Raw genomic sequence first — 23,046 nt, 5'->3', positions numbered from 1 at the left:
TGTGTGTGTGTGTGTGTGTGTGTGTGTGTGTATATATATATATATATATATATATATATATATATATATATGGAGTTGAGTGCTATGAAGTTTCATTGAGAAAGTGGTATTTAATTTAGATGAAGTCATATTTAAGTTGGTTTAAAAGAGGATAGAAAGCATCCAAATGGCAGATGATCATATATTAAGATGGGAAAGCAGACATGAAAATGGTGTGTGTTATACAGGAAAGATAGCCTGACTAGATGTTAGATGGCACTAAGTTTGGAAAGACATACTACAGCCAACATAATCTACTTGGAAGGTCAGGCAGACAGATTGGTTACCTGCATAGCTTGTTGGTTACCACTGTAAGCGAGTTTTCTTTTGGGAATATTAGCTTGACAGCAATATACAATTCTGTTATTTTATTAGAGGGAGGAAAGCTGTCTGGTAGCTTTTGCCCAAATCCAAGCATGCAATGATGAGAACAAGTACTAGTAGAGAAATTGAATTTGTGGGGTGTTTTTTTTTTATATTTCATGTATGTCTCAGTTCTCATTTGGCATATTGAACTAGACCTTGTTAACTGATCTTCTCGCATGTATTTTATACCCTCTTTATTTTTTTTTTCATCAATTTTAGCCCAGGCAAAACTCATGTAAGCCATCTACATACACTATATCTAAGAGCACTGGAAAAACACGAGCTGTGTGAAAAAGCAGATGATGGCAACGTTGTTGATAACTACCTCTGATGTTAGGAGTTTTCCATGTTACCTCCTTCAGTCTGTGCAGTACCCTTACAGGAAGCAGCCATTCTTCTCCCCGGTTAGAAGTGAGGAAACACTCAGAGAGGCTGAATGGCTTGACTAGGGTAGAGTTGCAGTGGAGTCCAGATCCATCTGGCTGCATAGCCGTGAGTCACAATCACTATAACACAACATGGTGACTCACCTTCATCTTTCTCTTGTCGCGGTCCATTAAATGTGTAGCTTCTGGATTGAGCTTCCTAAAGTGACTTACCATCATGTCTCCTTTCTGTTCAGCAGTCTTCTGTGACGTCCTTATGCCTGTAAAATGAAAATTAGGAACAGTTATTTCTCCCTTTTATCCAAGGCTCTCCTCGTGTAGTAATGACCGACATTTTAGCCTCATCCCTAACTACTTCCTTCGTGGTGGCCTTGTGTACAGTCCCTGCTGTTCCTTACTTTAACACTCCCCCACCTGCCCTTGCTGGAGGGTTTCCTCCTTTTTCTTCTCTGTTGAAATTTGACTTTAGGTTGTATCTAGTTTTGATATATTCTCGAGGAACCTCATTTGCTTCTCCATCCTTCCTCTTACTTTTATAGTGCTCTGTTTGCTACCACTTATACCACTTAATTTTTTTAGTGTGTTTTGTATTTTAGGTAATGTATAGTCATATCAACCTGATTATAAACTTCTTGAAGGCAGAAACTTTTTTTTCTCTCATTTTTGTGTTATCTAGTACTGATACTTTTTAAACCTAGGTAAAGTAAGAGTAAGAATAGAAATGAGTTGTGACCTCAAGTGAGTCCGTATTCTATCGTCAGTAATCATTTTCTGCTTGCTGGACAACTGGAGTCAAAGGGTTTGAAATCAGCCAATTTATTGAATGGCTCAGAAAAGCCTATGGCAGGAAAAAGCATTACTGAGATGATAAAGAAATTACTTTTGAACCTCTCAGCTGTTGTTTTTCCAGTTACATAATGAGAATTGGCTGCACAGACCCCCAGGGTACTTGTTAAAATGCAGATTCCACAAAATGGAATGTACCAGAAATGTACTTTTGTAGCTAGATTCCTAGGTTTATCTATTTATCTATTTATCTGAGTGGAATTTCTATAGCAACATTACATATATTTAGAAAAATGAACAAATCATAAGTGTGTGGCTTAGTCAGTTTTTATGAAGAGAACACACCTATATAACCAGCACAAGACCAAGAAAAGGACTGTAACCTGCATTCCAGAAGCCATTTCGTACTCGCCTATAGCAGCAACTGCACACCACCTCAATTCACCCCTCAAGGATTTTCTGAGTCTTACGTACAGTACATTTAAGAACTTATGCCTTAAATCCAGGCTAGCTTCTAGTATCGCAGTAATAACAAGTACTGTTCACAAAACTACTAACTCCTTTTTCTTCTCTCTCCCCTTGTTTTATCCCTCCTCCGTACCAGCCTTCTCTTTTGCAATAAAAAGTCGTGAAAAATTTCTTCTGAAGAATTCATCTAAGTTTCTCCTCAGAGTTGAACTCCTTAAGCTCTAAGATTACGTTTTAGGGGATCTTTCTTCTCTTGTAGGATTTCAGAATTAGTCTGTTAGGCATAGAAGATGCTGCTTTTTTTTCTCAAACGTTATTTGGAAGATTGAGAGGATAAACAATTTCAAAGTATCTGTGCCATTGATAATTTGTTTTACTTTTTCTAAACCAAAAGCTAAGTTAGGAAAGATGTTACTAGGTCTTAGAGAATAAAAGTTACATAGATATATTTCTAAATTGCTTTAAGCATCTATTAAGGACTCAATTTAGGAATTTATGAGAGTTTAACATTATGTTTACCTAAGTTTACCACTGTGTTTCGCAGTCCTGTTTTACTAAGCAAATTAAGGCTATGACAGTTTTGTCTGTTTTGTTCAGTTTGCTCAAAAAAATATCTTTTAATGAACAATAGTAACTTGATTGATTGTATCCGTAAGGCCAATGCTAATTGCCAATATATTTTTTCTGTTTGCTGAAACAAGCTTTCCACTTGAGAAATTTTAGTTGACAATTTGAGTTATTCTACTATAAAAGAATCTACTTTAAAATTTATACCTTTATCTTCTCCCCCAATTTGATCGAGTTAGGTTTTTACCATATTTTTAGATACTGAAATGTAACCATACACAAGAAATTAACTCTATAAGAATACATATTGTAGTGATTTATTAAAGAAAAACATTGTAGTAGCCACCATATGACATATTAATTCCAATTAAGTAGGATAAGCTAAAAGTTGTTCAGTCATTCAGTTTTTAATATTTTCAAGAGAAAAAAACGCATTAACTTGATTTGGACCGTTTTTGTAAATTATGTTATTTATTGTTTTTATTATTAGTTTCAGGTGTACAGAACAATGCAATAGTTATCCTTTACACCCCTCACAAAGTAACAACCTCCCTCCCCCCATACGCTGCCCCCTTACCCCCAATATCATGATATCATACATATCTATTAAATTCCATTGACTCCATTCCCACACTATACTTTACATCCCATGACTATATATGTATTAAATTATAGTTGACATACAATATTATTCAACATCATCTTCAGAAATACAGTGCAGTGGTCAGGCCTCTATACCGTCTATGAAGTGGTCTCCCTAACAAGACATGAGTTCATCTGGCCCCCTAAAACATATTTACAACATTATTATTTTCCCCAGACTGTCTTTTCTATTCCTGAGGCCATATTGTACTTACCAATTTGTATTGTCTCGTCCCTTCCCCTTCTTCATCCCCACTCTCTCCCAACTAGTAACCCTCAGTTGTTCCTCTGTCTCTGAGATTATTTCTGTTTACATATATCATTTATTCAGTTTTTTAGATTCCACTTATAAGTGAGATCATATGGTATTTGTCTTTCTCTGACTGACTTATTTCACTTAGCATAATGTTCTCTAGTTCCATCCATATTGTTGCAAATGGTACTATTTCCTTAGGATTGAATAATCTTTGTGTCATTTATGCTCTTGGAAAGTGTCACCTATTACAATATTGAAGACAATCATATAACTGTTATTTAGAGTAGAGGGTCTTAAATGACTCAAAGGTTATTTAATTCATTTTTCTGTCCTCAGACATAATCAAAATCATTTTTTGTCTTAAGTCCCTTTGTTCATAATACCCATGCTGTCACCTCTTTTAGCACACTGGCTTCATATTATCATTTTTCTCTTTAAACTCTATAACTTACCTTTCTATCTGACTTAAACTGCTTGTTTTGGGAAATACTTGAAACTTTGTCAAAACTTGTAACAATTCCATTACCAAAATCTCAAAATTGAAATTAATATCATTGAATTCAGTTTCTTCCATTCTTCTGTTCCCCCTTATTCTGAGCTCCATTCCTTACCCATTTTCTTAGGCCTTTTCTATTCTCCTATTTTATCACCTCTCTTAAGAGACTTAACTGGTCTCCCTCCCAAGGACACCAAGATCATCAACCTTTCTTCAGAATCTTCATTTTTTCTTTTAACTAGACCCTCCTTGCCAATCCTCATTCCAGATAAGTGCTACTATCAAGTAAAATAGTCTGCTATTGTAAAATATAGTAGAAAGTCATAAAGTTTCAACTTAATGTACTCTAAGAGTTTCTCACTAGTACATCTCTATCCTAGTCTTCACCCTCATTAGACAATGTTATTTCCAATATGAAATATCAAGAGTTGTCTGTGCCCATAAACTTGCTTCGTTTCTTGTTCATGCCTCAGTGTACTTCACTCTGGCTCCTGTACCCATCACTCCATTGAAAATCACACTCACTAAATTCAACAGGTGTTTCTATGTTGTTAAGTAAGATGGACGTTTTTCAGTCATTTTTAAAATTTTATTTGCTCACAGCATTTGCAAGCAATTATTTTTCTAGAATATTGTAAACTATTTCATGGCAATAGTAAATATTTCTGTCTTTCTTTAAAAGAACATGTCGATGCCCATGTAATCTACAAATACCTTCTTATAAAAGATTCAAGTAATACAGAACTATGTAAAAGAAAATATACAAACTTCTTTTTCAGTATTCTCTCAATTTATAAAATGTATTCCATAGGTAACAATAATTTACAGTTTTGTGTGGATCTTTCCAGTTGTTTCTCCATCTATGCTTTTTAACATGTGTCCGCTTGTAAATAAATGTAAAATATGTGTGTATAATTTGATTATAAGAATTTAAATTAATATTACATTTTTAAGAGTAAAGTGCAAATGTAATAGTTACTATTGCTCAAAAGGAAGCTGACAATGAGAACTTTAGCTACCAGTGTCAACAATTAAGAAATTTTTAAGAAAACTTAAAATTTTTGTCATTTGGAACGTGCGTTAGTTTGCTAGGAATGCCATAATGAAGTACCACAAATTGGGTGGCTTAAACTGCAGAAATTGATTTTCTCACAGCTCTGGAGGCTAGAGGTCTGAGATCAAGGTTATTAGCAGGGTTTCTTTCTTTGGAGGCCTCTCTCCTTGGCTTGTACATGACTATCTTCTCCTCTCTGTATCTTTATGTTTCTCTATGTCTGTAGCCTAATCTCCTTCTTGAATAAAGACACCAGTCATATTGGATTAGGGTCCATCTCAATGACTTGTTGTTAATTACCTCTTGAAAGGCCCTGTCTCCAAATGCAGTCATATTCTAAGGTATTGGGGTTATGATTTCAACATGGGAAATTGGAGGTGGGGATACAATTTAGCCCATATGAAAGCATTACTATTCAATTGAAACATTGTTAAAAATAATTCTCACACAAACTGTTGGTCACTTATTCATGTTCTTGAAGAAATCCTGATTGAAGCTATAGCAGTTGTTCACAATTAAGAATAACTTTCAGTAACTTCCACCTAGCTTGCTCAGAATGAGACAGATATCTTCATTGGTGGTATAAGGCTTTTTGAGGCAGATAATGTGCATAAATTGCACTGTACAACTTTAAGTATTATTCCACATTCTGGGTGATATTATCACTAAAAGTGTTCCATTGTTGGGTATATGAGAATAGAATTGTTTTTGTACCCTTGACCTCAAACGCATTTAGTAAGGATTTGGTAACCTATAAAGTAAATTTATGTAAATAAGTGTAGCAAATGTAGAATTATTTTGTTTAAAAATTTTCATTTTTGAAGCCCAAGTTTATTGAAGTTATTATGCTACTATGTAAAGACATAAATAAATACAGTGATCCAAAATTTATAAAATATTCATTCAACTAAACACCAAAAAACCAAACAACCCATTAAAAAATGGGCAGAGTATATGAAGAGACATTTCTCTAAAAGGACATATAGATGGCCAACAGGCATATGAAAAAATGTTCAACCTCACTAATCATTAGAGAGACGCAAATAAAAACCACAATGAGATACCACCTCACCCCGGTCAGAATGGCTATCATCAATAATTCAACAAACAACAAGTGCTGGTGAGGTTGTGGGGAAAAGGGAACCCTGGTGCACTGTTGGTGGGATTGCCGATTGGTGCAGCCATTATGGAAAACAGTATGGAGGTATCTCAAAAAACTGGAAATGGAACTACTGTATCACCCTACAATCCCACTCTTGGATATCTATCCAGAGAAACCCAAGATGCCAATTCAAAAAAAATACATGCACCCCTATGTTTATCACAGCACTTTTTACAGTAGCCAAGACTTGGAAATAACCGAAATGCCCATCGGTAGATGACTGGATTAAGAAACTGTGGTACATTTATACAATGGAGTATTATGTAGCTATAAAGAATAAAAAAATCTTACCATTTGCAACGGTATTGATGGCCCTAGAGAACATTAGGCCAAGTGAAAAAAGTCAGAGAGAGACAAATACCATATGATCTTACTTATATGTGGAATCTAAAGAACTGAATAAATGAGCAAAGTAAGCAGAATGAGTCTCAGAGACAAAGAGGAACAACTGATGGTTGCTAGATGGGAAAGGGGTGGGGATGAGAGAGAAGGGGAAGGGATTAGACAGCATACTAAATTGGTAACTACAGTATCGTCACAGGGATATAAGACAGTTCAGGGAATATAATCAATAATGTTGTAAATATTTTGTAAGGTGTCAGATGGACACATGTCTTGTTAGGGAGACCACGTCATGGATGATGTAGAGATTTGACCGCTGCACTGTACACTTGAAGCTGATGTTGTATAATATTGTATGTCAACTATATTTTAATACATATAGTCACGGGATGTGGAGTACAGTGTGGGGAGTGGAGTTAATGGCATTGTACTAGATATGTATGATATGGGGGGAGCAGTGGATTGGGGGAGAGGGGCTGTCACTTTGTGAGGGGTGAAAAGTGTAACTATTGCATTGTTTTATACACCTGAAACTAATAAAGTAAAATAAAATAGCTTCGTTCCAGCTATAAAATGTTCTAATTACCTCAAATTTCTACAATACAATACAGAGACTACATTTTAAATTATATTTGGTAAACTATAACTGCTGGAAATTCTTATGAGAGAAAGACTTTTGAGTCGATAGCAACATGGTTCTGAAATAATTACACTAATGAAAAGTTGTGTGCCATCTTCAAGCACCTGGTATTAATCTAAAGCAGAAATTCCTGTGTTATACTTCTGTCTTAACATGAATGTTAAATATACAATTTCTTGTTCTCTACCTGCTAGTTTAATGTTTCTTTCAATTTATTCAGTTTTATTAAGAATCAGTAAAATATCATTTCAGATTTCTCCAGCAGTATTCTCTGGTTTAGAAAAAAAAGTGCTTCCTAACTGTAAATGAAAAACTAATGGAAATATTTGACTATATCTGTGATGGAAAGACTCATTTGTTTCTGCTTATTTTTCCCAAATAATATTTCTTTGAAAATATATACCTCTCTTTTGTCTTAATGTATAATTTATATACAGAAAAATACAAAGATCTTAAATCTGTAATTTAAGTTTTGACTGTACTTAATATTCCAGTGGCAAATTTCTGAATGCCCTTTTCTCCCTTTTCTAATTAAGGACAAATCTGAGGTATTTCTTATGAATTAGCCAGTTTGGAAAAAAACAAAACAAAACAAAACAAAAAAACAAAACAAAACGACAGTTAAAGAGAAATAGAGCTTAGCTTTTAAAGAAGGAATATTTACAGTGCCACATACACTCAATAAATAAAGGCAGTTTCTGATTATGATATTTGGAAGCTAATAAGATTTTTTTAAACCTATGAAGAAAAAGTCAGCCAGTGTTTTACAAATGGAAGTATATATACACAGCAAAACCAATTTATGTGTAAAAATTAGTGCATGCAAGTACTTGCTTGTAATATACTGATACACTAATACCTTTGTAATGCATTAAGTTCTAATGATGAAATACACTTTGAAATCTCTGGAGAAATATGATTTTTAATTATACTTTATAGTACATGCTAATAACTGTCAAATAATAACATTTATTTGCTAAGAAATTTTATTGGCAAAAATCTGCTTACTAAAAAAAATAATAATTTTTTAATGAGCTCGGTGTAAATGAAAAGAGTAAAGTCCGGTTTTATTAACTTTAAATAATATTCACTATAGTTTTAAATCATCACTCTTTTTCTCTTTAAGTTGTACATATATAATTTCCTCCGTTTAACTGGCGTTTATGCCATTTTGAGTAATTTAACTTCAATGTTAGCTTCATGAGGAGTTAAAAAAATGCATAGAATCATTAATAGATGTTCTAGATTTTTTAAATCCTTGAATTACTATAAATACACATTTTACAATCATTTTACTTTAGATTTTAAATGCATTTTATACTTAAATTGTTTTAAAATATTATGTTGAAGTAAGTATTTGGAGCCTGTTCTCTTTAAAGTAACAGAAATACTTGCTGTTTGTATTCTATAAAGAATATATCCTTTGTCCAGAAACAGATAGGGTTCTGGACTTAAAACTCACATGAACAACTCACATTATAAATCCACATATGCCTAAGATACACATTAAATTATAAACCATAGGTATTACAGTAGTTTAAGAGCAACAGTTATTATCCTGAGGCAAAATTATCAGGGAAATTTTCATTAAAAGGAATAGAATATGAGTTGGCCCTAAAAAATCAAGATGAATTTAGGTTAACCAAAAGGAAGAAAGATGATTCCTTAATATGGGTCAGGAAAAAAAAGAAACAGCCTTAAAAACCTACATAAAAGCCGAAATGATTATAGGGATGTTTAGCATCCATGAAGACAGTTGTTACTGAAACATAATTTTTTGATAGAAATAGTATGAGAAAAAATTGTGCTTACTCTGGCATACTAGTCACGTCTGCCTTCAAACACTTTCTCATTAAGATGAGATAAACGATTATCCTTCCCATCCTCTATTAATTTCCTTGTCACATTCTACCCATTTAAAATCCTCTCCCCACATCCCTAACTTATCTCAACATAATCTACATTGAAATACCGTTTACAGTTAACCATCTTGAGAGTCTGTTCCTTCTATTTCAGCCTATAGTATTTTCACCTTTTATATTTCTCTAGAACTCATTGAACATATAGTCAAATTTATAGCCAAAATTGTAGTCTTTCCTAAATAGCATGCAACTTAGTACCTAATTTTAATAATTATGATGTTTAATTCTATAGCACTTCTCACTAAGAAAGGTACTATTATTATCCCTATATAAAGGAGGAAACTCAAGCACAGATTCAGATCCTGGTCTACTGTTAATCACGGTTCCCTCATTTTCTTTTGCCTATGGGATTAGATATCTCTTTATGCACATAAACTGTTTCCTGTGGAGGAAAACCACCATGTTTTGTATTTACCTGCTTTTCTCATTGTATGGATTACGGCATCTCTTACTCCTAAGTACAGAATAGATATTTGTGGGACTGATTTATTGACTAGCGGATTGATTTATTCAAAGGTGTTTAACTTATACTGCCAAGGGGTTCGAATGGCCTATCAGCAATTTAAAATTTTTAAAGGTTTGTGAGCAACAGACTGATTAAACTGGTGATTTTAGAAGATTTAGCTAGAAGTGAGAGATTGAGAAGTAAAGATTAGAAAGCCCATAATCCGAGGATGATATGATAAGCATTTAGACAGAATCAGCTGTGTCAAGGTAATAGAAAAATAGCAAACATAGAACAGACAGTACTCACTGGCTTTATGATTGCTGTCGGCGGAGACATCAGAGTGGAAACTTAGATCATTAGAAGCAAGCCTGTATTACTGAGAGAAGCATAGAAGTCTGACAGAGATATGTTAGTTGGTGTGGAGAATATTGACATTTATTTGTAAAAAAAAAATGATTTTAGAGGGCTAGGGCATCCAAGTGGGATATTTCAGTAGAAATATCCAATCCAATTAGTAGTTATTCCATAAGATGTGAAAATATACACCTGGCTGGGAATGGGTCTTTCATACAGAAGAGTTATTGACTATGAGTGTCAATCTTACAAAGGAGAAAATGGAAAAAGAATGAAACTTTCATGGACAAATAATATATTTCTTTTATAATTAAAGTACTACCATTTTAGTGACCTCTTTACTTTAATGTAAATATAACTGAATATGTAGATTTTGTTTATCCCCAATTGAATGTAAATGTTCCATATTTGTATACTGTAAATACTGCAATATATATTTACTATGAATTTGGACTTCAAATTTTTACTACATATTCCTTCAGCTATAAAGTTGTAGTCTCCTTTTACATAAAACATGAAACAAAAAATACTTTTGTTCTTCCTTCATAATATAGCCAAGACCAGATCACTTAACACCTGCCATGAACATGCTTTAAACTACCAGCCTTTTCTATCCGTATTATTGTAGTAACCTCTCTCTGCCCCATCCTTGCTCCACTAGTCTATTCTCAGCATAGATCATGTTCCTCTTCTGCTCAGAACATTCCTATTAGGGCTTCTCCTGTGACTCAGAGTGAAATCTAAGTCCTTGCTAGCACGTTTCTACCTTGAGGCATTTGTGCTTGTCATTATTCCCTCTGACTTGTCTGTGCTTCCCCCCAAATCAATATGCCTAACCGATGTCCTTCGTATACACTTCATATTGATGTGTATATATATGCATATTATATATTTATATATTCATTGTTTATATTAATCATTTTTTGTCTCTACCCTGGCTCCCTACCCCCAACACACACACACACACACACACACACACACACACACACACAGGACTAAGTCCCTTGAAGTCAGAGATGTTTGCTCTATTCACTATTTTATCTCAAGTGCCTAGAAAGGTCACCCACCACGTTAGACAGTCAGTACATATCTGTGGAAGAAAAAAATAACAGTAATAGCTAACACTTACTAAAGGCTTATTTCATGCCATACTTTTTTAAAAGCTTTAAATTATAACAACCTTGTTTTACAGATGAGGAAACGGAACCATAGGTTGGTTAAGTTACATGCTCACTCCCACACAGCTAAAATTCAAACGTGGCAGCCCGGCTTGGAACCAGAGCTCCCAACCGTTAGAGTGTGGTGCTTCTGTTGAAGATGAGTGCTGTGTTTGGCGCCACATAATTTTTATAGTAGAACCAGAAGTTAGTTATATATCAGCCTATTCTATACAAATACTTCTCATATACTTGGATTCACATGGATAGTATACCGGTTAAATATAAAGATGAGTGTTGTTCATCTGTAGCCTTGAAATCATAAGCTTAAAGAAAACAGAAAATTACAACAAGAACTTAATGTCGCATTTGGCAGATTGGGAGGTTCAGCCAGGAGTACCCATCGTTAGTTAAACCCATTCTCAAGGCCTGTACAGCACAGTGCTGTCAACTGTGTTATATGGGTCTAATATCTGAACACTTATCAGTGCTGTTTTCACTTCTTAGACAGGTTTCGTTTATCGTACCCTTGTACCATATTTCACATCAGATGTCAAGATAAAGTCTCTGATGTCAAAAATTTAGAGGCAGTGATTTTTCAGACTTGCTCATCAGAATGCAGTGGCTGTGGACAGATGAAGAAAATAGATGACACTGGACTTCTAAAACAATTGGCATTACTCGAACTTTAGAGAAAGTGTCATTCTCAAGACAATGTAAGAGAAGTTTGAGGGATGTAAACAAAAGCCATCTGAAGAACTGGACTAGAAAATCTGCCATAACTTATGGTCCAGCATGATGTAATGGGACTCAGACTCAGCAATATTTTGTTCATATTGTAATCATTGAGGTAGGGTCGTGAATAAATATAAAGTACAAATAATGATCAGAGGATGATCTAACAGCTATGTGAAAGGTTTGTTATTGAAGAATAATTCCCTGGCCACCCAGGGTATTTGTCATCTACAAAGGATGCCAAAAAAATGTATACATAGTTTACAAATGGAAAAAAAACTGTATTAAAATTGTAATACAATGAATGACGCTAGCATTCATTTGATTAACGCCATCCTTTGAGACAACGTCATACTACACATTGCTACCATAATCCAATTCAACTTCAAAAAGTAATGCATAGATAACATTTCTTAAAATGTGTACATTTTTTGGTGTCCCCGGTATGTGAATATGTTTACATATATAGAATTATCAAAGCATTTACTGAGACTTGGAGAGGTGGACATCCATTTTTACAGATACATCAAAAAAAGAAAAGAAAAGCAATGTTAGAGACAGACTATGCTTCAAAAGACAGTGACCCTTGTTTAGTTTTTGTTGTTTAAATGCATTTCATAAGTTTGCTTGATAACATCTTTTTATCACCTAGTAGCCCCATAAGTAACAAAAAATGATCTGTACAGGCAGTGAATTACAGAGAGGTTAAATGGCTTTCCAGGAGAAATCATTCACTTTACTGGCAAAGCTAGATTAGGGCACAGAGAAACTCTGTTCCTAATGCATTTCTTAGACCAATTACAGATGACAATATTTGGTGATATGAAATGACTGATTTTTTTTTAAAGCATGGTGTAAATTTTAAGCTTCATTAGTTTTTGTTGTTCTTGCGTTTTTTATTTACATTTATAATAATGACAAGAGAATATTAATCTTCCTTGATGTTTGAAATTGTTTTCTGAGGATAAAAAGAGGGGGAAAACAAATTTGGACTGTATGATACTTTTTACATATACCTGATGTGATAGAGCTACCAAAGCCTTTGTATTATAGATTTACATATTCAGCGTCTCTCACATTAAAAGCTATTCAATTGGATGTTAAAATGCTGTAGAATATAACTTTTCATTTTGAATTTTTTATTACTTTAGTTACAAAAGAAAATTCTGTGAGAGTAATTATTTCTGCATTTCAAGTTTTCTTTTGTTACTGAGTAAAACAGCCTATAACAAGTCTAGACATGTGTTGTTGTCAACAAAACATTAATTAGCAAACTTACTTAGAAGATGAGTCATAGGACCCTTTAAATTTTTTTCTGTAGACTTGGAAGAAACTTAATCTTATGATGTTGTCATATTTTTATTCTCAACACTTCGAAAGTACAGTAGGTATGAGAAACTCTTCTCTTATTGGCCATATTATCAGTTTTGTTCAAAAAGCAAAAGGTGCTTTTGCAAACATAGTATATCCCCAATTGCTGTCTTACTAATACCTAGGGCTTACGGTTGTTTTGTATTATCCTAGGACTGTTCCCACCCTGCACTCTGTTCTTCTTAGCAGACCTTCTAGGGAGAGACAATTATAATTGACTCTTTTAGCATATTCTGCTTCAGATTTCCTTAGTTTTTGATTGGAGGTTTCTTTGTTGTTTTTTGGGGGAGAGGGAGGGTGGGTTGTTCTGTGTTGTTACTTTTTCCCCCCACTTAACAATACACGCACTACCAGTCTTATTGACACTGTGATTCAGGTAAAGCTCCTAAGGTGCGAGTTTTCTCCACTTTATTATCAGGGCTGACAACTATTGTGCGAAAGGGCTTGAATAAAAGGAAGCATGTCCCACTGAGCCTGGGCCACAGTTACCCATGAACTGCGGACCGTTTCATGTTCCTGGTGACGAGCTACTAGCCCACCATTGGGTTCGCCTTCCATTTCCAATAGGCTCCGTTTCAGCCTCTCTAACTTTTACCATGGGTCTTGGATTCTACAGAATCTCTCAGAGTATAGGACAGGATGATTGAGATTTAAGTTGTTAGACCTATTCAGTGATATTATCTGTTGCTTCCCTGCCTGATAAACCTCATGTAGTTTCTTCTGTTTCTTCAGCCCTATTTGGAACCAGCATACTTTTTATAGCCATGCATACATAGCACTCCAAACTTCTACATTCGAAATAGCAATTCATTTATTGTCTTAAGAACAAAAGGAATTTACTGGTAAGATGCTTTCTCTGAATATGTAGCAATTCTTTTATTTTTTTAAAAGACAAACTTGTTACTATTAAAATGTTTTCTCTGAATACATAGCCTTTCTGACACCTTTTACTCATTTCCCTCTTACCATACATACAGCCTCGTAAAATACAGGTATGTAGAAATGGCTTGCATATAATAAACTGTAAATTTCTGGTCCTACCACAGACCTTTGTATTAGAATCTCCATACATGGCATCTAAGAATCTGTTTTTTAAACGAATATCCCAAGTGAGTTTCATGCACACATATTTTTGAGAATCACTGACTTAGGTTGAGTGGTCAACTTTTTAACCTAAGGTAGGATAAGAAAAATTGAAGAAATTCATTTTGGAATGTGGCTAGGGCAGGTAAGGGTTTCACACTCCATAGTCAGTCATGCAAGTTCACCTGGAATAGGGCTACAAGATGCCCTAAAATTTCAGTTAACAAGAGAGCAGTGGCTTATTGCTAACAACTGACAGAGACAAAATAATCTGAGTGGAAGCAATCCGATTTATCAGTGTTTTCATGAAAAATTGTGTGGTATCTATTAGAAATCATTTTTTGGTTCAAACCAAATATTGAATGAATTACTTAGGAATTTCAAGCATGAGCTATGTGTAGCCCGTGGAGAAATCAAACACTGTGGCTGTCTTTTCCACCTGGTTGTAGGTAAGACCTACTTTTGTATCTTGTTTCAGGCAAATCCAGAAGGACGTGGCTGAGCTATGACCTGTATCCCATTTGCCATTTGGTGTAGCGGCCTAGCAAGAACTAGTGTTAACGCAGAGAAGTTGTTGAATAAAAAGAAGACCCCTAAGGAAAGAGCTAGACATGTATAACTATACAGAAATAGAGAAATCTTTCAGTAGAATGTCAGAGTGTTAAGTACCTTGGGATTTCAGCTTGTTTTGTTCAGGAACAGTGATGACCCACGATACTGTCTTTGCTTCTAGCTCAACCGAAGCCAGCCTGCCTGCCTTCTTTCACACTGTTTTTAACGAACACCCAATTGATTGGGTCTGTCATAAGCAGGGTTATAGTATCATACAATGGGAAGATCAAAGGATGCCTTTAAGCATTTCTAATTTTAACACTAAATAAGATATTGTATCTCCACAGTTCAAAAGAACCCTGTCCTGAACATTAGTATTCCCAGAAAGAAACTGAAAAGGTAATAATAAAGATTATCTCATTATCTCTGAGCACACACAGACTCGGGACTGAGGTGTCATTACAGCATTCTTCCTAACGTACATATTTTGAAATTCCGTTTTATTTACTTAGAACTACATGGTAAAAACTGAATGACACTATTACTCGTATGCACAAGAAGTGGATCCCTCATGTTATAATAGGCTTTGATCAGGAAAGCAGTGGCTCTTCTACTGGCAAATCTTAAACAGCCAAGATTAACATCAAAGACAGATAAGTTTCTTTAAAATAAATGAGGCAACCCTTTTGACTTCCTTGGAAGTACTGTCAAAGAAAATACAAGATTTTCATCTGGTATTCTGTTCTTATATTGATAACAAATTATGTTTCCTTTTTTTGCTATTGCCAAAACTTCTGTTCAAAGAAGAATCATATGCTAGACAATTGAGAGATTATCACTTAAAAGATTTTTTTTTTTTTAATTTCAAGTGTCTGTTGCCCTTGTACTGGGAGGCAGTAAGTAAGGGATGAAAAAGGCTAAAAGAATTCAGACAGTTAATTTTTCATGATATATGCAGGAAGGGGGAAAGAAAACAGACCAAAAAATGTACATGTCATTTCATACTGATTTGAGTCAAACTGCATGAAAAGATTGGACAGAAAGAATTCATGGAGATGGTGAACGATAATCACAACAGTGTTTCCTCTAGCTGTTGACAAGCTCTTGGTTCATTTTGTAATCATGTGTCTTAAAATGAAAGAAGGGACCAAAAGCACTTTTATGGATTTGATCTTGAACTAAGAGGAATTGTCATGTGGGTAACACCCAACAATATCTAATCCTAGTTTCATCTGTTTGCCATGTTCTTCATGTCATAAGTGATTATTTTTAAATAAGTTACAGTTTTTAAAATGATCAAAATCACATCTCTCTAGGATTGGCTTAAGCACACTTTTTACTTTTTTTATTTTTTTTTCTAGTGAGGATCTTATACCAAAGCAAATAGATGTCAGTATATATTTTGTCAGTGAGCAAGGGAGAAATAACAAATTTGAATCCTGTGTATTATTGTCTTCAGAGGAATTATTTCTTGTCTTATGTATATTACTGAACATTTTGTACTCTGCTTATGTTAATACCTGGTTTTACTCCAAAGCACATTTAACTAAAATGGTCTTTGTTAGGGTTCATCAAACAGGTTGGTTCTTTCTATCTTGGTTTTGCTCCAAGGATGATAATTTTAGTATCAGCTTGGAAGAGAGACTTGAGTAAAAGTTTTAAAAATGATTCACTGGCAGAAGAATTTAACCCAGAAATAGTTAGTCTACTATTACTGATTAACCATAAGCATAAACCTTATTATGCTCAAAGACACCATGGCCCATCTGTGAGTCACGTGACTAAAACAGTAAATTTTGAAATTAATTTGAATCTTAGGTAATAATCATAACATTTATTGACTGCTTCTGGGTTTTAGGCCTGATATTAGCTATTTTATGTGTATTATCTGATTTAGTTCTCATGTAGTTTTTTGTGTGTTTTTTTGTCATTATACAGTTGAACAATTTGAGGGTCTGGGTAATTTTGTTCAAGGTCACACTTGTGGCAGATTCAGGACAGGGATACCACCTCAGGCCTTTTGATTAAAATCCATTTTATAAACAATTATATTACCCTGTTTTCTTCGTAAAATCAATTTCATTGTCTTTAGTTCACAGATTAGGAACCTGAGACCCAAATGATTAAACTGACCAAGAATAACAACTAGTCTCTTAAATTGAATGGACATTATCAGCACTAGAAACCAAGTCTCCTGCAGCACTAGAAACCAAGGCTCCTGACTCTAAGTTCAGTGTTTTTCATTACAACTGCTGCCTTTTCAGACAACAACAACCTATTGGTCCACATTAGCCATTATTATTTTCAGAACATTAAGTTCGTAAAAAGGACTCCTTAATGATTACTCATTACCAACTCAATTAAAATAATATTGAAAAAGCAGAACATAATGACTGATCGTACCTTGTAAGAATTTAGGAATAAATGAAAGGGAATGAGGTTTCTTTTATCTATCGATATATACTATTATTTATTAAGCTAAATATATTTAGCTTAATTTCCCTTTCCTTTTCTGATACTGTTATGTAAGAAGTATTAGAGCCGTTGTATTAAAAAAAATACTATACTGAATTTTATTTTCAAGTATGTTACTTGAAATAAAAGTATTATTCACATATATTATTTATATTATGATATGCAAACTTCAAATCATCTAGTTTTTCTTCTAAATAAAATTTGGCTTTTAAGTACATCATGGTAATGAACTCTCTGATAAGGTAATATTTATGAACCATTCTTTTTATTTGATCTTGGTTCATATACTCTATGAAATGTTCAATGGACTGGACAAGTGAAGAGCATTTATATTAATGGTTTGCTAAACAATTTGTCTACATGGAAAAAATAGAGATATATCTAATATCAAAGGACAAGCAGATCTGCATCTAATCTGCAAATGCATTCCAAGTATATATACAAGCAGATCAGTCATCTGATCTGCAAATGCATTCCGATTATATATACAAGTTAAATATATATTTAGGATTAAATTAGTTACTAATACCTTCCTTATCAGAATTAGTAAAAATTAGAGAGGGAAAGAATATATACCAATGTCATGCCAAAGCTGTAAATAAATTCATTATTTATTACTTGTATAAAGGATTTTGAAAGTGCATGAATCATTTAGTACAAATTTTTAAGAACAGCTTCAATTTGTGGACCTTAGTTCAGTCTTAGATTATATCATTGCTTTAGGTAGCCCCTTAAATGAAAGATAACTTGCTAAAGTCAATGCTTATTTGTACATTTATTCTTGTATTTGCTTGTATGGCTTTTAGTATGTTCCACTAAGCTGTTACACTTTGGTAGACAAAATGTGTTCTCACAGTTTGAGTGTATAAACTCATGAAAACATAATTTTTTGTTTTTGTTACACTGGATCCCCATTGCCTAAATCAGTGTCTGGTACATAACTGCTCAATAAAAATTTATCAAATGAATTTGAGTTTATTAAATCCTGAAGTGTTTTTGTGTTTCTGATCTTAAAGTGATTCTGATAACTGAAGAAGATGGAGAAAAATCAAATGTTGTTAGTATAGGTTCCTGAATATGATCTTTATATTAGATTCTCGGAAAAGTCATGATGTATTTTTTTCTGTTTTTCGTTGCAAAAATGCGTTATGACTTTTCTGACAACCCAATATCAGTTCAACACACTAAATTCACCTGTGAAAATAAAATGGATTCATGAATGGTATTTAAACATGTTCATCTAATGTTTAGAAAATACAAACTGTTTAGAATAGAGACTTTTAAATGGTTATCCTTGATTATTTTTGATTACTTACAATAGAGAAAAACAGGTATTGTTCTGAGTACTTAAAATGACTGTCTTATTTGACTTTTAGGACAGTATTTTAAGGAATATTTTCCTATTAAAGATGAGATGATTGAGGTTAAGTAATTCTTGTTCATGATAACACAACCTAGCAAGTAGCAGATCAGAAATGTCTACAAGTTTTTACTTTGTATTTCCTCATATGTACAAGAAATAAGCCACGAGTGTTATCGATTTGTTGTAGTGAAATGATGTCTTTAAGGACTAAGTGTGGATTGTTTTTAACCTAGCTATATATTTTTAAATTATGTGGAGATATGTATGTTCACGATATTGGGACTGGAAACACTTAATAGATTGAAAGATATTATATTTTTCTCACACATTTGAGAGAGAATTCAAGTGTTCTGGAAGGGTAATGATAGAATCTGATTAGTTTTAACAGGATTAATCTGATAATTAGACCATAGGGTAGAGGCAGGAAGAACAGAGAAGAGTCTACTGCAATAATGTAGGTGTGGACCAGGCAGCAAGTCTGGCCTTATGGTCAGCCTCCTTTGCTGGTGCTTCCTGGAAGTGGTAGCAAGTGGTTAAATTTGGAATGGATTTTGAAAGTAGAGTTAACAGTATTTTCTCAATGATTAGTGGTATGGGAAGAGAGGGAGGGAGAAGAGTAGAGACAAGAATGATTTCAAGGTTTTGGCCTAAATAACTGGAAAAAATAAGTTGCTGTTTCTAAGATAGAAAGGGAGACAAATCAAAAGTTTGTTTTGGCCATTTCAAGTTTTAGACTTCCAAGTAGAGTCTATTAATGAAGACTATTAGATTACCAAGTGGAGGTGGATATACAGAAGGTGCTAAAAAAATGTATACAAGAAAACTATTACAATTGTACTACTCAATATATACTGATAACAAAAGAGGAATACAAGTCATGTGTATACATTTTTTGGCACCCCCTTGTATATCAGACCCAATATACGTACAAGTCTAAAGGACTGCGCTGGAGATAGAAATGTAGGAGTCATCAGGATAGAAATGATAACTGGATGAGAACACCTAGGAAAGCTGAATACAGAGAAGAGGCTGGAGTCTGTGCAGCTCTGAGTTACTGCAGAATCTAGTTAGGATGCTGAGAGAGCAGCCAAGTGGCCTGAGGAAGAGGAGCCAGTGAAGCAGGAGTCCAGAGCAGCATCTTAGAAGGCAAGTAAAGAAAATATTACAGGAAAGGAGAGAGTAGTCACATGAAGCAGATTCTTCAAATAGATCAAGTCAGGTAAGACTAGGATAAGACCATAGGATTTGAAATGTGGAAATCTATTGATGACTTTGACCAGAGAAGATTCTACTTAAACAAAAAAGTGTTGAAACCACTCACCTAGAAAATATATAAATTTCTTGCCTCTTTAAATTTGTGATTCTAATACAGGCAGACTACCTTCATTATATAAACCTGGGCATAATATCCAGTATTGTTATGTTCAAATATTTTAGTCATAAATGTTGACTTTAATTACTTAAATGGTCAACATTTAATTGTGTGATTGTCAGATAAAGCTTTTACAAAATGTTTCACTTGATTTCCTTCCTGTCTTTCGGTAAGTTGTCATTATATGGTGGAAAAGGTATGTATGTACCTTAGAGCTCATCACACCCAGGTTTCAGTCCAAATTCTACCCATTACTAGTTATATAGTCTTAAGCAAGTTAGTTAGTTTCTCAAAACCCCAAAAGTTTCTTCATTTGGAAGATTACATGATAATACCTATTTTATATGGTTAAGAAGATACAATGGGATAATGTGTATGGAAGCATCCAGTCAAATATATCCAGTGAATAACATAGTAGTACAATATATTGAATAAGAGACCTCAAGATCTGAAATCAAGGAGACCTAATTTCAAATCCCAGCATTTACATATACTGTATATGAAAACTTAGGCAAGTTCTTGACCTCTCTTAAACCTCAGTCACCTTATCTATAAAATGGCTGTAATAAAAATATACCTACCTTGTAGGATTATTAGACTTAAATGAGATATTACATGTAAAACTTACACAAAAGTGTCTTACACAAAATGAGTGCTTAATAAATGGTGGCTATTATTAGTACTTGGTATGGTTTATTAGCTATTATCCTTGCTGTTACAATTATTAGAATAATAAAACCTTCATTTCTTAGTTCTGAGGATCTTAGTTTCTAACCTAACTTGAAGTGATATCAGACGAAACTTAGTATTTTTATTTGTTTTGCTATACTATTGTCATTCATTACTAATGATAATAAAAAAAAAAACCTTAAATGATTAGCTAACAGCTAGGTTATGATTTTCAAAGCTGTACTGTCTCCATTGAGGGCCATTCAACTAGATAGAGTCAGGAGAAAACATACGTGATGGGATTCCTCAGAAGCTATACTGTGAATGAACCAGAAATGACCGTTTTTTACCCAGTTTGCTTTAAGCTGTGCTTACAGAATACATCTAAACATACCTGTGGATGATGAGGCAACTGTGCTGTGAAATTACTGAGAAGTCTGAGATATAAACAGAGACAATGTATTGTAAATCAGTATAAAGAACAGTCTTTACGTGAAAATACCAACACAAAATTAATGACAAGAAGACTTTATATACTTCAAAGAGATTTTAAGAATCATCTAATTTTTTTCCCTAATTTTATATTATAAATGAGGGGATATTGAATATCTGAGACATTTGGTGACGTGTCTACGGTTAAGGCCAAAAGCAATAATTTTCTAACTCCTAGTTAAATCATCTTTCCATTAAAGCATACATGCTTTCATCCATATGTATTATCAAAAACAAAACAAAAATTGAGAGGACCAAAGTGGTTCTTCTCAAATGATACAATTAGCCTTTATATGTGATGTAAAATTGAGGACATGATTTATATTGTAGGTGTTATTTTTTTCTCCAGATTTTTTTTTTTAATGAACAAAATCTCTAGAAAAGGTCTGTTCTTTAAAACAACTGCATAGCAGCTCATGTTCATAAGAGAACTTAACAGCTGAATACTGTGAGAAGTTGCATTTTTAAAAGCAGAATATCCTAGATGGAGACTTCTGTCATTTTCTATAATTGACTGGAATCAACTAACACAGTTCGTATTAGGTACGGAAAACTGCACATTTCTCAGTGAGGTAAAAACAGTTCTAATAATTATATTTTTTTAAAAATCAATTTAAATGCTCTGATGAAATGAATGCATTTATAAAGCTATCGCCTTATTTTTAAAACTGATAATGTGGAAAAGAGTGATTTAACATTTGTAGGTCATTTTTTACTTAATTTTAAAGGATGAAGAATCAGCAAAGGTAGTTGCTCTAATTTGTACCTTACATTATCAAGTACATTTTTCAGTAACTCTGGAAAAATCATTACATTGTGTGTATGGGTTTGTGGTAAACCTTTTAACAAGTTATATTAAGTTTACTTTGATATTAAGTTGCTTTCTACAGTTTACAAAATATCAGCTACCAACATTTTCATGTTATTACCATTTAACTAATAATTATTTTATTCAAAAGAATTATAAATAGGAGCCTAATTAATAGATTTTTCCATTGCTTATCTTCATGACATAAAACTGCAAATTACAAAAAGAACTACCAGAAAATCAGCTATTCCCCAGATGGTAATTTTTGCTTCTTTGTCTTGTTTTCTAGAGCTACATTCATGGAAGCAGCCAGGCTCAATTCGTGGCCGAGTCACACATTATCCTGGTATTAAGTATCCTTTAAAATACGGGTGTATTGAAAAAGACTAACCAAAGCCATGTGCTATCAATTATTTTTCCTGATAATAAATACCAAGACCTGTAAAAGACATTAAATTTTAAACTCTACTATGTTAACTAATTTTCTAATTTCTATGTTAATTATTTCCTATTACAGTATAATTTTTTTTTATTCTGAATCATTAACCAGACTATAATTTTCTTTTTTACTGACCATTGAATTTCAAAGTATTACTCTTGTTCTGCATTGATTACCTCTGGCTAGAGTTTTTTGTAAAGTTTGTATTGTTTCCCACATAGGGTCTTAATGGGGAGAAAAAAGTTTTCTATAATATAAAAAGATACAAAATATTCTTAGTACTGGTTCCTTTAAATATTATGATCAGTCAGAAGAGGGAGATATAGAATAGGTAGAAATCTCTTTTTAAGTGTTATGAATCAGATAATTCTGTACAATTTATGGTTTGGAGGTAGAAGGGTCAAGAAGATGATACAGGATAGCAAAGAGGTAAGGTTCAAGTGTCTATAATTAAAAATAAATTCTAAATATTAGTAGAATGAAGGAATGTTACTTTTTGGAAAAATAGCTGTATCTTGAAGGAACATTGTGTATTTTTAAGGTTTGACTTTGGAAATGAAGCTTGAGAGAGATTATAAGAATCCATTTTATATCGCAGGGGA

General features: G+C 33.5%; 1 protein-coding gene across 1 annotated transcript in view; it reads left to right on the top strand.

Annotated features, from left to right (window-relative positions):
• Window positions 1–22,389, top strand: part of LOC109377871 (tumor suppressor candidate 3) — a 97,804-nt gene extending 75,415 nt beyond the window's left edge. Inside the window, exon 5 of the mRNA XM_019634352.1 lies at window positions 22,295–22,389. Within this exon, the coding sequence (XP_019489897.1) occupies window positions 22,295–22,369 (75 nt within the window). The 3' untranslated portion in view covers window positions 22,370–22,389. The remainder of the gene's footprint in view (window positions 1–22,294) is intronic.
• The last annotated feature ends 657 nt before the right edge of the window (window positions 22,390–23,046 follow it).

Source organism: Hipposideros armiger, unplaced genomic scaffold, assembly GCF_001890085.2.
Source record: "Hipposideros armiger isolate ML-2016 unplaced genomic scaffold, ASM189008v1 scaffold_1595, whole genome shotgun sequence".
Lineage (NCBI taxonomy): Eukaryota > Metazoa > Chordata > Mammalia > Chiroptera > Hipposideridae > Hipposideros > Hipposideros armiger.
The sequence above is the reverse complement of the archived record's forward strand: the minus strand, read 5'-3'. Positions and strand labels throughout refer to the sequence as shown.